Here is an 18,496-nt window from a genome sequence, read left to right as displayed (position 1 = left end):
AATACTCCAAAATCTTAAAATTTTGTATAGTTAACATTTTACTCATATAGATGGGGGCGAATCAAAACCTTAGCAAACTGATTAGGAAAACCCCATTACGTAGCTGCCTAAATGGGGCTTGTTCTGGCAATGTAAGACTTCTTGAAAGTAATATTTTAAGTAACACTTATAGTCTTAAAGAGGAAAACCAAATTGTCATCTCGAAAGACGAAGAAAAACCTGTATCAGTTTTTATGCTAATTTGGCCAATTAAAAATAGAAGGTAATCCCTGAATCCTCATTAAATATGGGTTTCAGGCATCTCAGTTAGGGATGAGCTGTTTAAACACCCTCCCTCCTTTAAGATGAGGACTAAGAAGATGCCTAAAGCCAGCACCCCTACCTAACACTGCATAGCAATTAGGAAGACCTTGCCAGTGACAAGGGAAAAAAAAGCATAGACTGGAGGAAGAAATGGAACTCATTTTTAGATATGAATAGCAGCACAGAATTCCCCAAAGACTTGGTAGGTTAAAGCAGTACAGCAATTAAGAGAATTTAGACAAGTTAGAAGTAAGGTAATATATAAACGGGGAAATAATTTGTTATATTGTTTACACACATTAAGTGTATGGGAACAGCTCTATTAGAAATATATGAGTTTTTTTATGAAATAAGCAACAACTTCCACTGGATTATATTCAAAAAGAGCCAAGCCAATGAAGAGATATGTAACGTCCTTTGAACAGAAACCCTAAAGAGACGGCAGAAACAAGAAGCTAATTCTCAAATACACATGGAGTTTAGTGGTACAGAACTGGTCTTGTGTAGGCTGGATCTCCCAACCTCGAGAAATAAAATAAATCTGTCAATGAGATGCAGATGGTAGTGAAAAGGGTCGCTTGTAGATCAGACAGAGATGAAGGAAGAACCTGGTTTTAGATCTCTGTGGTATACCATGAGGTATAACTAGACCAGACCAACTGAAGGGAGATCCTGGGAAGACAAGAGACACACTTTTGAGAAAATGGGTCCACCCCCACCTCCCGCTCCCCAAGTCAAAAGAAAGAAGGGACATTTGAGACAGTGTGGATGGAGGCCATTATTAATACAAAGGAAGGAAGGAAGGAAGAAGTGAAATATAGCCAATGCCCCACATGCTAAAACACATGGTTTATGGTTTATTCCACTTGTTAACTTGGTGGGAATTCTGAGTGTGCAGATATTTGGTCAAGCATTACTCTGTGTGTGTGTGTGTGTGTGTGTGTGTGTGTGTGTGTGTGTGTGTGTGTGTGTGCATGCATGTTTTGTGAGGATATTTTCTGATGAGATATATTCATAGATCAGTAGACTTCGAGAAAAGCAGGATGCTATAATCTCCACAATTTGGCTGCTCTCATCTCACTGGTAGCCCCGAATACAGCACAGACTGAGCCCCTCTGAGCTAAGTTTCCGGCAGACTGCCATTAGACTAGGTCTGCACGATCAGCTCTCCCCAGGGGTCCAGGTAGGTACATAGATCCTGGATTCTGGACTTGCCAGGCTTTATAATCCTGTGACCCGATTCCTTCTTCCACACTCCGCTTCCCACCACATAGCCACACACACGACAACTTCTATTTTCTTGAGAACTATCATCACTGAGTACATTTAGAGGCTGAAGTGTGAAAGACCATGTAGATTCCGGGGTGTAGGGATGTCAGCTCTTAAGCTGCATCTAGAATGGTGAGCATCCTGGGAGACAGGCCATGAATTTAAAATCCTGGTGGTGAGACTGTGAATCTTCACCATCACCTTGAATGCGTTAGGGCATTAATGAGGAGCCCACCGGGTGAGACCCATGGTGAATGGAGCCAGTGACATCCTATGGCTTGGGGTCCACGACCGGATGAAAAGGGAACCAGCACAAAGCCAGATGAGCATCAGCATCTGTCTCTTTGTTTCCCGACTGTGGACTTGGCGTAACCATCCGCCTCACGCTCCCATCACCGTTCCTTCCCCGCACTGATGACCCCTGTCCTCTTGGTCAGGTCATGAGCCCCAGCAAAGCCCTTCCTCCTTTAAGTTGCTTCTCGTCAGGTTTTCGGTCACAGCCATGAGAAAAATAACTGTGTTAAAACGGGCAAGTTCAAAGTTCATAAGATTTTCCGCTGCACAAACAGTGGGCTAAAAGAGCCATCTCAGCTGAATAAACACACACAAGGTGGCCATGGCTATCTGTGCGATGATGTCCAAAGGGAGCAGAAACTATGCTGGACCAAAAAAATAATATAACAGAACTACGTTAGGTAAGACGCAAACACACCGAGGTGGGTATGAATATAAAATGGATGTAGCACTGAAGGAGCAGAGTTCAATTGCAACTCGATGACCGAAACATTTCTAGGACACAGAATATGCCAGGCCCCGAACACACTAACTAATAAGAGTTCCCGAGTGCAAGCAACTCAGAATCTGAGGGGGAAAGACACTTATGAAACAGCGTGAGGCCTGGTTCAGGAAAGGGGTGATTGGCTTCGCCGCCCTGTCTAGCCATATCTGACCACTGCTGTCCACTCATGCAATAGTTTGGTCCTCCAATGTTCCCCACACACCTACAGGGGTACGTTCTCCTGGGTAGAGCTAGTGGGAGGTGGTAGTCTTGGAAACAGGCACCGAATGGGAGGTCTCACAGGAGATATGGGACCCTGCCCTCACCAGGGTAAGTGGGTTTTCTTTGCCCTGGGCTCCCAGCCTGATGAGTTGCCTTGCTACAGGCACAAATGCTGACCACATGATTACAATTTAGAAAGATGTGAGTGAGCTGGTAGGTGGTGGTGCACACCTTTAATCCCAGCGCTTGGGTCAGAGGCAGGAAGATGTCAGTAAGTTCGAGGCCAGCCTGGTCTACAAATGGAGTTCCAGGACAGCCAGGGCTACACTGAGAAACCTTGTTTTGAAAAAAACAAAACAAACGCAAATAAACAAACAAACAAAAGGATATGAGTGAAAATCAATCATATATCTTTCTGAGTTGATCATCAAGTATATGTTTCAGTAATGGGAAGCTGACTAAATGATCTGCATTTCTACCTTTGGTCCAGGACATGGTTGCAACCTTTTATGCCACAGGACGATGACATTAAATAGGGAAGGAAGAAGCCCACATATAACCTTAAATATTTTTTTTTATTATTTATGTGCATGTGTGTATGCATCCTGAGTGTGTTTATGAGCATGATGTGCGTGCAGGTGCCCATAGAATCCAGACCAGGGCATTGGATCCCCTGGAACTGGAGTTATAGGCAGTTGAGAGCCGCCAAATAGATGTAGGTGCTGAGAAACTGAACCCAGGTCTTCTTAAGAGCAGCAAGTGCTGCTCATCCCCTGATTTTTTGTTCTTTTAAAGCTAGGGAAAGGGCTGGAGAGATGGCTCAGAGATTAAGAGCATTAGCTGTTCTTCCAGAGGTCCTGAGTTCAATTCCCAGCAACCATATGGTGGCTCACAGTCATCTAAAATGAGATATGGTGCCCTCTTTTGGTGTGCATGCGAACATGCAGACAGAACACCGTATGCATAATAAATAAATCTTTAAAGAAAAGCTAGGGGGAAAAAAGCAAGAACTTACACTCGGCCCACCTCCATGCATCTTCAGAGCTCGAACAGTGGCCACCAGCACAACCACGTTGGGCACCAGGCCGGAAGCTCTGCATTTGATGTTGAAGAATTTCTCCATCCCGATATCGGCCCCAAAGCCAGCTTCAGTCACTGCATGGAAACAAGTAGGGAATGAGCTAGTGTCTGAAAACAGCAGCGGGTGCTGGCAATCAATGCTCAATAACAGGGCAAGGCTCACAAAGACCCCTGCTCCTGCCACACCAAGGTCACTGCAAGGCACTGTATCCTGTGTCTACACAAAGGTAGCCTGACGTCTCTAAGATGCTCAACTTCATCGCACAAGGCAGGTCTCTACCTTGTTGGACTCAACAGGCTACAAAGACTCATTGCCAGACCAAAAACTGTCTTCCCAGGACTCCAACTCAAGCCAAAGCTTTTCTCAACACAGATGGGATTTTCAAGTTCATGATCAGGTCCCAAACTTTGTCAGAGGGGTGGCTGATCATTTCTGTTGATGAGTGAAATTCAGGTTGGAGGCATGGCTTGTGGATATTGATTATGAAGTGTGTGCTGAAAAGCAACCAGCTTCATTCCAGAATCTCAGAGATACTCGTTTCGACAGACGTCTTCCCAGTGGATAGAAATGTTTCTGTGGGGGCTGGAGAGAGGGCTCAGAGAGCATTTGCTGTATCTGGACTGAGATTGAATCTCCACATCTATGAAGAAAGCTTGGTGCGGCTGTGTACTTGTAACCCCAGCCCTGTGGCGGGCAGACAGGAGGATTGTTGGGGCTCACTGGCCACCAGGCTAGTTCCAGGTTCATCGAGAGACCCTGGCTGAAAGGAAGAAACAGGAAGCGATGGAAAAGGACCTCCCATGTCTTCCTCTGACCTCTGTGTGCACATGTACACACATATGTACACCCGCACCCCCCCCCCAAATTTTGTGGCATTTATGGAGGTGGCAGATAGAATATGAGTATTGTTTTCTAAAACCATTACAGATACAGGACTATTAAATTATCTTCCTACCCAAAAGAGAGAGCTCCAGGGCCCTGGTATTCACTGTGTGTGAGCCCTGGACCAAGAGCAATGACATCGCTTAAGAGCTTGTTCGGCCCATGAGATCTACTCAACCAAACCAGAATTTAAAATAACAAATTTTAAGTGTACCTGTGTTTGCCTGCTTACGCAATTTTTTTTTCGAGACAGGCTTTCTCTGTATTGTTTTGGAAGCTGTCCTTCAACTCACAGAGATCCACCTGCCTCCCGAGTGCTGGGATTAAAAGTGTGTGCCACCAATGCCCCATTTGTGTGTCTGGTATCTGTGGAGGTCAGAGGAGCCCATGGATCCCCTCTTACAGACAGTTATAAATCTTGTGGGTTTTGGAAATCAAACCCAGTCTTCTAGAAGAACAGCCAGTGTTTAACCTCTGAGCCATCTTTCCAGCCCCACTGGAATCAACATTAAAAAAAAAAAAGACACTCATGTGCAATGATTATCCATTATCATTTGTGATGATACTCTTAATATAAAAAATATTTCAGGATATACACTATCTATTGACATTATGGCTAAGGTCATATTTAATGGTACAGATGGGAAGTAGAAGTAAACAAATATATTATGGTTATGTAAAAATATTTAAGGGTTGGGTTGAGGCTCGGTAGCACAATGCTTGCCTGCAGCAGTGAATTCCTGAGTTCAAGTCCTCAGCGGCAAAAGGTAAAAAGTGAACAAATGAAGATATTTGCTCTAGGATTTGTGGGATATAGAAAATTTAACAAGAACTGATGGAAATAAATTTCAGATGCAATCTTAAACTCTAAACACACCTAATTCTTATTTTTCTCTTTTAGCATTTCATGTACCTGTTTTTATTTTTTACAGAATACACAGAATTCTGTAATCTCCTTTAACTTAAAAGTGTAATTTTATTTTTGTATTACAAACTTTCAGAATTTATGATTATAAAAACAGCAGCTTGTAATTTTGTTCATGAATGTGCCAAAATTTGTAAAGCTGCTCCCTCTGTTGCTGAACATTTGGGCAGCCTCCAGCATGCACAATCACACACTGAAATCACGTTGCACACGCACTTTAATCTCTCTCAAAGTGTACTCCTGGAATAAATTTCCAAGGGTGAGCTTACAGGCCAAGGACATAAAACATCTTTTATGACCACTGACATACATTTGACAAGTCATCTTATTAACTTTTATGTTTAAAAATTAATGTTTTAGGTTACTATAGAAAAGAATAAGCGTTCATGGCGTTGTTCTCTTTTATTCCCCTCCCCCAGCGCCTGTCCTCCCCCTCCCTGAATTTGATTACATTCTCATTGCATAGATTTATAGCACGACAACTGAAGGACATGCCTCCTTTACACTGCAGATGAGAAGATTTTCATGATTTTGCATTGAGAGTAGTCAAAATTAGAGATGCTTTCTTACCCCTGCAAGGATGCCCTGAGAGGCTACTGTGTGAAGACGCTATGAAGACAAAGCTTAGGATGCAAACGGGATTCTGGGATGTGGGAGGTGTAAGGGCCACAGAGAAAAGGAGAAACTGAGCCAAGAGGAATATTTATCTTTCCCTGCTTCCTGTCTGTGGATGTAATGTCACCCACTGCTGCTACCACCCTTCCCTGCCTCACTGAAACTGGGAGCCAAACGAACCCTTTTTTCTTTAAGTTGCTTCTCTCTGTTTTATCCGGCAGTATGAAAAGTAACTACTACAAACACCAAACTATCTAACTCCTGCCCACAGACACAAGGATGAATGCATTTCCTTTATAACCTTTTCCCTTCTTCTTCTTCTTTTTTTTTTTTTTTTTTTTTTTTTTTTTTTTTGGTTTTCGAGACAGGGTTTCTCTGTATTGTTTTGGAGGCTGTCCTGGAACTCGCTCTGTAGACCAGGCTGGCCTTGAACTCACATAGATTCGCCTGCCTCTGCCTCCTGAGTCCTCGGATTAAAGGCGTGCGCCACCAACGCCGGCCAACCTTTTCCCTTCTTAGCCCTTGCTATTCTGTCTTAACTGTCAGTGTGGTCTCCACATTTTCCTCCGTTCACAGGCTCTAGGGGGAGGAAAATCCGAGGATCTTCTCCTGAGCTTTGTGTGAGGTCTTACTCATGCAAACCATCCCTGCCCCGTCCCCCTCCACACTCCAGGGCAGGGAGGGTAAACACAGGGACGTGAGTTTGAATCCCAGAACCCATGTTCTAAAAAGGCAGGCAGAGTTGCTTATGCTTATATATAATCCCAGTGCTGGGCAGGCAGACACAGGTGCATCCCTGGGGCTGGATAGGCAGCCAACGTAACCTTAAAGGGTGAGTTTCAGGCCCATGAGAAAAGGTGGGTGACACTCTGAGGACTGACACCTGCTGAGGTTGTCCTCTGGCTCATACCCACAGGCATACAAAGATGTGCGTACATATGCCGGGGCATGCGCGAGCGTGTGCACAGACACCCGCACCTCATTCCGTAGCAGCGCCAAGCCATCGAGCTTCCTGCAGAGCGCTACAGTACAGTGTGAGACACAACAGCCAACGCAAAGCTCACAACTCAACAAAGACAGAGGGACACGTTACAAACAGGAAAAAAAGCGTCAGCCCTACTTTTCCTCTTCTTTTTTCCTTATAAAACTCAGTTTTGATTTTTTAAACCAAAGATGCAATGGTGTAAAGGCCACACGTATCTGACAATGAATGATATTATCATCTCAAATGTCTAAACAGACAAATTCAGCTTAACTGGAAATGAAAAAGTGGTGGAACAGAGCGTTTTAGTTAAGGGGAAGGAAATGGGCCGTGGCTGTGAAGTCCCTGGACTCCAGCTGCCAAACATCGTGCAGGAAACGGGGAAGAGACAGATTCCCATGCTTTGAAAGCTGCTTTTTTCTGAGCGTGTGATCTCTTTCTGGTTGTTTGCTTTCACACTGCAGGCCGCCAAGGCTGGCTGTTGGGTGAGCAGTGCTTACTAAAGCAGGAAGTACTTTCCTAAGGCATTACCAGCGTCTAACTTGGAGACCCACACTGCAGGGTTCAGCCTTAGCCCCACAGGGCCTTGATAAGAAACTTGGACTTGTGTGAATGGGTAAGTCACTCTTCCTGGCAGATTTCATCTCCTCAGGACTTCCGGGGAATCACCGACAAATCCAACCTCCCCGGTGCCCGAAAACAAGCGATTTATTCCCTTATCTTATTTGCTGTCCCTAATAAATTTTTTTAGAGCTACGCCAATGGGGTCGAATTTAATAGACATGTTCTTAAATCACGAAGCAAGTCCATTTAGCATGACCTGGCTTTCCTGAAAAGCATGGAACATAGGTTTCAAAAGGCTGCCTATTTAAATAAGGCTTGTGATTAAAAAAAAATATTTGCGAAGGCCACAGCCGTTATTTGTCTTGGCACGCTCCTTTCTTTTCGTTACAGCATGAATGGAAACAGGAAATGCTGACGGGTAGGCTCATCGAGTAAGCACAGAAGTTATCCTGCAGGATGGCTTGACTCAAGCTCTAAAACCTACAAGGAGCTCAGAAATGGGGAAGGGGGGGGTCGATGGGTTCAAACTAGAGGAGGCTCATAAAACAGAGCTCTGGGAGCTGTGGCCAAGCTCAGCATAGGCAGCTGGCTTGGCCACAGCAACCCCCCAGCCCCCCCAGCGCCCAGAGTGTAAAAAAATCATAGAGCAGGAGTGACCAGGACAGCCACAAAAATGCTACACTGCCAAAGGCTCGAGGCAGGCCATGTGCTCTCTACAAACACAACTCCCCACCCCCCCCACGCCCGAAGGAGGGAGCTTGTATTTGCCAAGCTTCCCTCTGACACCTCTGGCTCCTTGTACACAATGAAGAAAGAGGTGGTTACAATGAAGACCCAGATTTCCAAATAAACACCCATGGCTCACAAAAGTCTAGAGCTGTGAGGCACTTTAGGGATGGCATTCTCTAACCTCCTGGCTCCTCAGTCTGTGGTGTCCAGGCTCCTCTGTGGCCCAGTCAGGGGCTGTCGCCACTTCACCGCACGCTCTGCTGTCCACCATTCCACTCAGAGCACATCGCACTAAGCACGCACATCCCAGGTTTTAGGAAAGGCAGTCATTTCTTCTCACCGACAACTGAACCTCTGCTACCCTGTGGCACGTCGAATACAAAGGCCTACCCGAGATATCCTCATTTAGTGAGGCAAACTAGTCCACATCTGGACTTCCTTACCGTGATGAAGATTAATTAATTACCCAATGAACAAGCGGTGTGACTCTGGCCTCTCTTCTATTTTCAAATTTCATAGTCTACATGAATACATTGTCTACATATATGGTCCTTGTGCCCTCCCATCAAACTCCTTCCCAGCAAGTCTTCCTCCTTTCTTAACTTGTTATTATTTTTATTATCTGGTTTGGGGCCCACTGCATTTAGTTATGGTTGCTTCTGCAAGCAAGGGTGACTGAGTAGTGGCTATCCCCAGGAACATGGCTACCACCCCGGAGCAAGCATTAACTTCTTATAGTCCCCTGGGTGGGGGTGTCATGAGTCTATCCCATTCATGAGAGAATGCTGATGTGGCCTTTTGATTTCGAACCTACTTTTATACTTTTAACCCCCACCCCCGCCCCCGCCAACAGGGTATTACTGTGGTAGCCTTGGCTGACCTAAAACTCTTATGTAGACCAATCTGGCAACAAAATCACTGAGACCCATGAGCCTCCTAAGTCTGAGATTAAAGTGTGCACCTGGCCTTAAAATTTTATTTACTTAGCCAGGCGTTGGTGGCACACGCCTTTAATCCCAGCACTCGGGAGGCAGAGACAGGCGGATCTCTGTGAGTTTGAGGCCAGCCGGTTCTACAAAGTGAGTTCCAGGACAGTCTCCAAAGCTACAGAGAAACCCTGTCTCAAAAAACCAAAAAAAAAAAAAAAAAAAATTATTTACTTACTGGAAGGCAGGTAAATCTGAATTCCACCCTGCCTCATATTTATCTCTGGCTATTCTAATGCCTTAACCTCTTTACCTATCCCTATGGTATTACAAACCATAAGATGTCATTGAGTTCCTCTTCAGTGGACTGATGCTGGCCCCTGCAAACCTCATCCCACTGGAGGGGGCTGGGGACACCTAGCAGTTTCTGAAGATACTTTTGGTCACTACTGGCACCTAACTAAGTAAGGGACACTACCAGTCAACCCTATAATGCTTAAAACTGTAGCCTGCTTCCAAAAATCAAAGACCACTCCATCTCACTCAGGCAGCCGGCTACGTCAAGCAGAACACAAGTGTGCTGGACTTTCTAGACACTCCCTCTGAGAATATTACAAGTGCACCAGCAGCTCTGACTACAGGACTGCACACACTTATTATGCTAATCACCAAAGCTCATTCACTGGGATCCCGGAGCCTGAATTATCCAAATAAGAAATTCCACCCAGCACAGCTTTGATGTATTGCATCAGTAACGGTATCAGTGCAACTTGGCAACTGGGGACTAAGGTAACTCCTGACTTAATAGCATGAGGAGGAAGGAGGAGCCAGGGGAAAACACACAGGAAAGGGGGGCCCAGGAGGGGCCAGAGGAAAATGCGCTGCATGGGAAGACACAGGGGTTGTCAGTCTTACCGCTATAAAAGTGTACACAGTGAGGGGAGGGGACTATTGAAATAAAAACACCAGGCATAAGAAGATGGAACACTTATTGAACATTTCTACTTGCCCGTTTATTCTAGTTTGATTCTGTTGTGGCTCTGACTAAAAGCAACTTGGGGGAAGAAATGGGTTTGTTCCAGCTTACAAATGCCAAGTCACCAACCATCACCGAGGGAATCCAGAGCAGGAACTGGAGCACGGGCATTGGAGGAATGGCACTTTCTGGCTCAACCAATGGCTCATGCTCAGTAAGTCTTCTTATGCAGTCCAGACTCACCCACCTAGGAGTGTCGTCGCCCATGGTGGGATGGACCCTCCTGCATCAAGACAATGGGCACAGACCCATGTGATCTGGATGGTTCCTTCACCCTTCCCACATGACCAGCACAGCCCTCTGCTTAAAGCCTATGATGTTAGTGATGAAAAGGGTCCAATAACTGTTTTCAAGGTCACTCTGTTATGCAACTGGACCGAAACCCAGGCCCATGGAACTACAGTCTCTGCTAGCGTCCCTACTCCACACCGCCATGCTGATGCAACTGGGAAACCTTTCTCTAGTTGAACCCCTTTCAAGGAAAAGTCCAATTACCTTTGTGCTCCACGGGTATCTCATTCTTTGGATTCAGAAATTTGTTTTCTCCTAGAGCGATTCATGTGGGGATCACCCATCACCTCTCTTAATTGTTAGTTGCCATGCCAACAGAGACTTGGGTTGAATTAAGAAAGATTTAGAGAGGACACTTCAGGGACCTGGTCTGTCTGGGTTTGGTTCCTAACACAAGCACCTTGTGGTGGCCCTCCCTAGAGATAAGTGGCCTCCGGGAGCCACTTCTGCACTTGTCTGAGACCCTTCAAGACTTGTCCCCCTAAACCAGGCACTGGCGCTCTCACCACTGGTTTGAGGACTGGGTAGCTCTAACTTCCTAGCTTAGATTGCACCACGTGTGCAGAGGGGCTGGGGGAAAGGAAACTGATTTTGTTTTGAAATTCCCATTTTTACTTCCCAACTGAGGAGACAAGTACTCCTTAAACTAAGACAGGTTTTCCTTGAGTCCCTAATGCCCAAAGCACCCAAAGACTGGCACCAGAGTCGCGAATTGAATTTTAACCTTGTTATGTCACAAAAGCACTGTTGTTCCATAAACACTCAGAAGATAAAAAGTAAAATCAGTACTGTCAGATTTCACTGCTACTTTATGATAGCAATGAATTTTCTGTGTGATGCATGCAACACATACGTATAATATACAACATATTGAGTTCTCCATTATCCTTGGATGTGAAGTTGGATTTATGGACTGTTGGAGTTCTCACAGAACCAGTCACTGCAACCAGCCCAGCTCAGAATGGGCTGAGGTTAAAAAAAAAATGTCTGCACAGGACAGATTCCGTCAATTCTCAAAGTGAACTCTTATAAACAGAAGGAGAAAGGAAACTGTAGCTCTTGTCCAGGCTGTATCTTACTTTCTCATGACAAATGAGAGTCTGCAAGGGAAACACATAGAGGAAGAAGCGAGGGGCTAGGACTCCCCTGAAGCACTAGGGGCTGTAGTTTCTGTGCAGAGCTAAAGGAAACAGTGATGAGTCCCCACACCCGCCCCTTCTGCCCTGTGTAAACACAGTGATTCCTCGCAGCTGCCTGCAGATGAACTCGGAGGAGTCAGTTCAAAGCCACCGAAACACATGCATTCTGAACTGCATCTCAAGGTGGGCTAGCCTTGGAGGGCTTTTAGTTATTTTCTCAGTGGCTAGAGGGAGACTAAGTAAACCCGGATGAGTCATCAACTGAACCTCGAGGGAAGCGCAGCATTATTGTTACAGCTTAAAAAACAACAATGACCTTGGTTTAGACCATATTAATTGTGAGGATCTAACTCCTCTTAGGTCTATGAAATTTTAGTAAAAACAAAAGCCTTTCTGCTCTGTAGGTTTTGTTTATGTAATTCATGGTCCCTTGATTTTATTAAATGTAAAAGTTGAATTTCCAGAGAGGATACAAAAAAAAAAAATCAACTTACTGGGCACATATTTGGAGACTGAAGGAAGAGAGCAATAAAACCACAAATGAATGTTATTTTGAAGACCCTTCCATCTTGCCCAATGGCTAAGTTTCCACACACTGGGGAAGGTTGAAGTTGGAGCAAAGAGCATGAGGAAGCTATTGGGGGTGTTCTCTGGGGGAGGGAAAGAGAGCACTAACATATAATGATTCTACAGGGCCATGTGTGGCGGTAGATGGCTGCAGTCCCAACACCGGGGGGCCAGAGGCAAGATGCTTGGGAAGCTCTGGGCCAGATAGGTCTACACAGTGAGTTCTAGTCCAACCTGAGCTACAGAGTGAGACAGTCTCAAAAAGCCAATAATCAATAAATAGGACACAAGGTCACTTGGACAATTTGTGTGTGTGTGTGTGTGTGTGCAGTAGCAAGTTTTGAAAATTTAAAAGATACCAATGTACTCTGGAAGAAGGATTCAGAACTCATTCCCCGCTCCCAGAGATTAATTAGCTATAATTAGTTATTTAGAACTACCGCCAACCATCTTGTTTTATAAGTTGATTTTGGCCAAAGAGAAATTTCAATCCAGAATAAAAACTTTGGATAAAAATTAAGTTATGCATTCTAAGCTCACTGATTCAGCTAGGTGAGTGAATGAGCCCCAGGGGGTTTTCTGCATCCCCCAGTGCTGAGGTTAGCACCGGCTTATGTGGGTGCTGGGTATCCAAACCCAGGTCTTCTGACGTGTAAGGCAGGTGCTTTACCAATGGAGCCAGGTCTCCAGACCCCAAGGATGGTTCTTGCACGTGTGTGGCTGGTTGAGAAATTACTTCTGCCTCTGGACTTTAGCCCAAAGTGGGATAATGGGCCACAGCAATAAGAGGGTTAGATAAAGACACATTCAAGAGTGCCCTTTAATACTTACTCCATGATGTGGGGAAAAGAGATCATTAAAGGTGGTATCTCAAAATGGTGGTGAGTGGGTGAATTACCCATTAAGTGATACTGGAACAACTGGCTGATAATGGGGCTGTCTCCCTAGAAAAAAGACTCCCTGGCAGTTAGAGAGGCTCATGCTACATCCTGTGGAGGGGGCAATCTACAAGGACAGGGCTTAGAGATGTAGGATGGGAGAGCAGTGTATACACAGGCACACCTCGTTTGTCCTAATAGACACACACTAAGTTGAGAATATGTTAAGCTGATTGTACATTTCATGACCCTAACCCGCTGAACATTCTAGCCTAACAGCACATCACACTGTTTCCTTGGTGATGGTGGGGCTGACTGCCTAGTATCACGTCATAATCACCAGCCAAAAAAAGCAGAGATCCCAAATTTCCCAGGATGCTGTTCACAGAATGTAGATACTCTCTTACTATTGTGAAGCTTGCGTCAAACCGAGAGACGGGGCCATCTGTACGTCTACTACATTTTCAACGCGCAACACACAATATTGAATTTTACTTTGCCTGTGCGCATATGTTCAAAATGTAGGAAAACACAATAGGGGCAGACCCCTGTGGTCTTAAGAGTTGTGACTTGGGAAGGGAGGGACCAGAGCTAAGTGCCTAGGACACTTTTTGCTATTACAGCACAAGGATGTGGTCTGGCATGCTTGGTGAAGAGGAGAGGGGGGGCATCTGGGTGTGGCTAATGCCAAGATTGGCTGTTGTATGCTGTCCACAGAGCTTAACATAAACGTTAATAGCAGTGTGTAAGTGGGCTGGGTGCTTCCAGCTGCCCCCCTGTGGTGCTGGCTGACCGGGTTTTGTGGACAGCAGTTCACGCTTGCATTTCCCCTGGGATGGGTGGTACAGATGTGGCCAGCAGCCGAGCAGCTGAAGCCAGGCAGGTGGGTGCAGCAGGGCTGAGACTTTTTCTGTGTAAACAGAAATGACTCTGGCCGCTCTTTCTCATTGGGTTCCAATGTCACCTACCATGAGTGGCTATAGGCGCATCCATTCAAACTCCTGGCTCAACACCGAGGTGAGAGCTGTGTTTCCCTCAAGTTTCTAGATGCATATCACATGCCTGGGCATTTACATATACAAACATTCTGAGTTCCAAACACCAGCTGTCAACACTACCTTCGTCTGTATTTTTCTCCTTCAGTCTTTTGGCTTGCCTTATAAAATTGCATGAGTATTTTGGATGAGTGTAGATGGCTTTTACTTTTTAAGGCCAGGCAACAATTTCATGATATAACTTCTAAAAATACTTAAAATAACTATGAAAGTAGTTTGCTTCCAAAAACTCTCCATGATGTGGAGAGAGGGGTTGGGAGACAGAAAGTGATTTTAGAGTGGAAATGATTTTAACACACCATGAACAAGAAACCCTCCAGAGTCCTACACGTGTATCCCATGCTACTCCTAGGTTAACACAAGTATAATAGTGGTTTCTGCTGTCCTGATTCAAGTCTAAATCTAAGCTTTTTAGCCAGCAGCTGTTTTCTCGGTGCTCTGGTTTTGAGGCATCAATCAGTGAGTTCTGGGGCCAGGGAGATGGCTTCGTGGGTACAGTGCTTGCTGCAAACACATAAGGACCAGTGTTTGGATCCCAAGCACTCACATACCCTGGGCATGTATGTCTGTAACCTCAGCATCGGGAGAGTAGAGACAGGAACATCCTGGGGGTTCAATGGCCAGCAAATCCAGAAGAAAGGACGACCTCCTGCCTCCCTAAGAGACAGGCCTGGCTCAAAGAGTATGGTGGAAGGCAATAGTGGAAGACACTCAACATCGACCTCTTATCTTTACACCCAAACACACATCACATGAAGAGTTCTGACCACATTCCAGCCCCTAGAAATTCAGTTCTCTTTCATCAGTTAAGGCTTCGAGCAAACCTCGCATCTCTTCTAAATTAGAAATGTCACTTGACTTCAGTCCCCCAGGTGAATGCTGTGCAGAGAAAGAAAACCCAGTAGCCTATGAGTAATACACAGGAGCAACTGATCTAAATGGAAGGCGTGCTAGGATGTCTGTAGGCAGGCTATTTTCCACAATGAGCCCATCAGGATTAGGCTTACCCACAGATATGAGGAGCCAGGAAGAAGAGGCACAGTGCCAACGCACGTGTAGTTTTCTCTCTCATAAAAGAAGACCGCAGTGGGCACTCTCTGATGGTGTGCCAGCTCCTCCATCATCTGGAGATGCTGCTGCCCAGGGGTCCAGGATGATTGCTGGAGCCCCTGCCATCATAACTAAATGTCCCAACCAGTGGGCAAAGAGGAAGAAAGGCATATCCCTTTCCAAATGGGCTGGGGATGTGGCTCAGTAGGCAGAGGGGCTGTATAAGGGCCTGGACTCTACTCTCGCCACCTCCTAAACTGGGCAAGGCTGGCAAATGTCTGTAATCTCGGCACTCTGAAGTGGAGGCAGGAGGATCAGAAATTCAAGGACATCCTCAGGTATATGAGTTCAAAGCCAGCCTTGTCTCAAGAGGGAGAGGGGCAGAGAGAGATACACATACAGAAAGAGGCAGAGAAAGAGAGAGAGAGAGACAGAGAGGTGGGGTGGGGGCTGGGAAAGTTAAGACCTTTCGGGATCCACCACGATCACCTTTCAAGCAGAAAGCGGTGGTGTTGAGAATGCTTCTCCAGGTGGAAGTGAGCTCATGCCGAGTCATCTGTATCACTGTCTGCATTGCGCCTGAAGATATGTTACCCAACATGTATCCACCCTCGGCCGGGCACTGACAGCAGACCAAAGTAAGCATCCCAGCGTAGGCTGATGGAACAGTGAGTTTGTTTGGTGGGGTCACTTACAGGAGCATGGGAGACGCTCAGGCAGCTGTATCAGTGAGAGTCAGCCCCCCATCCCCACCCCCAGCGCAAGTGACCACCAAGGGCAGCTGGGCCGAGGAGCTCATCGTCCACTGTGCCGGCAGCCCTTCTAAACAGACACCTGCCATGCTGCTGTGGCGGTTTACTGCTCAGATGTCACCCCAGGGAGAGGTCTTTTAGTTTCCCAGGGCTTCCAGAAAATTCCTTTTAGTTGCTTTAGCTTCCCAAGTCTTCTTGATCCTCCCCACTCCAACCCCACATCTGTTTTGCAAGGCCTCCTCCATCTTCCTTTTGACGGTTTCTGCTAGGAGGCCAGGAGGCGGGAGGGGCAGACCACTGAAGGGTCTGATAGGGTCCCCACCGAGATAAACACTATGGACAGACAGATAAACAAGAGCATGGCAGGAAGTCTGAGGACGCTTCAGGCTCCACCAGAGACAGACAGCAAGGTGGGAGCTCTGAAGGGAAGAAGCAGGCCTGCCCGGCGGAAGTCAGAGAATCCGTATCCCGGCAGTGGGATATTAAATGATGAAATACGGTTTTAAAAATGTTACATCCAAGGGAGACTTCTCCACCTGGAATTAACAGAAAATGTCAGGATACCACCTTGTCCTTTACACTGGCTTCAAGTTACCAGTGCTGGAACATACAGAGATTACAGTCTCTCCGGGAACAAACCTCAACCGGCCTTCCCGAACCTTGCTCCAACATTTTGCAAGGTCAAGAGGACGCTTCGACTTGAAGACTGGGGATAGAGGTAGCTAGAATGCTTGCCTAGCTGCACAAGGGAGCAGATTTGATTCTAACCACTGCATATATAAACGGGAGGTGGTGGGCACATCCTAATCCTAGCACCCAGGAGGCGGAGGCAGGAGGATTAAAGATTCACAGTCACGTTTGGTTACACAGTGAGCTTAAGGCCAGCCTGAGTACCACAAGATTCCAACTGAAGAACCAAAGAAAGAGGGAGGAAGAGAAGAAAGGAAGAAACAATCTCTGTAATGTCCACCCTTTTGCTGGGATAATAAGCATCATGATAAAATATTATACTGTGTCGGTCTTACACAGTAATAGTTACATGGTCCAATGGTTCTCAATCTATGGGGTGTGACCCCTTTTGGGGTGGAATATGAGGTATCCTACATATCAGATATTTACATTACAATTCATAATAGTAGTGAAATTATGGTTCTGAAGTAGCACTGAAAATAAGTTTATGGTTGTGGGTCTTCACAACATGGGGAACAATGTTAAAGTGTTGAGGTATTAGGAAGGCTGAGAACTGCTGTGGCCATTTTACTCACGCCAGACCAACTTGTCCTGAATAAAGACAAGCCCAGGCTGAGAACATCCCAAAGGAGGCAGGAGAGGTGGCCAGCTTAGGGTCTGCTCTTTTCTCCTCCCCACCCCCCACATGAAACCAATCCTCTAGACAAATGAAGCCAGACAAGGAGACACATACACATACTGCCAGCACCCAGAGACGAAGCCAGGAGGGGCAACAGTTCCCAGACAGCTTCAGTAATATACTGAGTTGGAAGCCAGTGTGGGCTACGTGGAATTCTGTGTCAACATAAAATACAAATAAAAACAAAACATTAAAAATGGGAGCTGGGGGTAACTCAGTTGTTAAGAACGCTTGCTCTCTTGCAGAGGACTGGGTTCAATTCCCAGACTCACAGGCAGTCACACACACATACAGACAAAGATAAAAATTTTAAAAATTCAAATGAAGAGTTCCAGGAGTTCCTGAAATCATCTGATGAAAACAGTAAAAGAAAACAGCCCTTTAAGGATTTAAAAGGAGTCCATTCTAAATGGCTCACATTCCTGCTTTGCTTTTGGAGCAAAATAGTGCAACATTGCTCAGGTGTGTCTATCAGTGTGACAAAGAGAATCATGGGACACTTCATTGATAATAACTCAGTTTCATACATGGCTGTATTATTCTTTCTCCATGTTCACATCTTGTTAAATTTATTCCTAGGTATTTCATAGCACGGAGGAGGGTATGAATAAATAGGATTGCTTTCCACATTATGTTTATCCTTGACATAAAGGAAAGCTATTGACTTTTACATATTTATACTGTAGCCAACTGGGCAAACTAAAACTTTTATTACTTAACTATAAATTTAAGTTGGCGTCTTGAATTTTATCTCTGCCACGAACATATATAAATAATAGAAACGTTATCTATGCTTTTTACATTGTTCTTACTTTATTCCGTTGGCTAGGTCTCCAGGGTAAGACAGTATTAGCAGTGGTTATGGACATCCTGGTCAGGCTGACTAGGTTTATCCAGGAGGGGTGCGATTTATTGTGATGCCCTTTGATTGTTTCTGGCTTCTGATTTTGTTTAAATTCGTCTATTGTCTGTTTTTATCATTTCACCCAGACACCTCTCTTGTCTATAGCCTTTTAAACTCTGCTTTGCTGTGAGCTAGACCAGCAGTCGACAGGACCCTGAACCCTTATGTGGACTTCGCAG

The 18,496-nt window shown here is 45.5% G+C and overlaps 1 protein-coding gene across 1 annotated transcript in view; it reads right to left on the bottom strand.

Annotated features, from left to right (window-relative positions):
• The window catches only part of Mthfd1l (methylenetetrahydrofolate dehydrogenase (NADP+ dependent) 1 like), a 157,730-nt gene that overhangs the window by 59,599 nt on the left and 79,635 nt on the right, over positions 1-18,496 (bottom strand). The window contains exon 21 of the mRNA XM_040728145.1: positions 3,588-3,727. Coding sequence (XP_040584079.1) covers positions 3,588-3,727 — 140 coding nt within the window. The remainder of the gene's footprint in view (positions 1-3,587; positions 3,728-18,496) is intronic.

This window comes from Mesocricetus auratus, unplaced genomic scaffold, assembly GCF_017639785.1.
Source record: "Mesocricetus auratus isolate SY011 unplaced genomic scaffold, BCM_Maur_2.0 Super-Scaffold_100018, whole genome shotgun sequence".
Taxonomy (NCBI): domain Eukaryota; kingdom Metazoa; phylum Chordata; class Mammalia; order Rodentia; family Cricetidae; genus Mesocricetus; species Mesocricetus auratus.
This window is presented reverse-complemented; position numbering and strand designations above follow the sequence as displayed.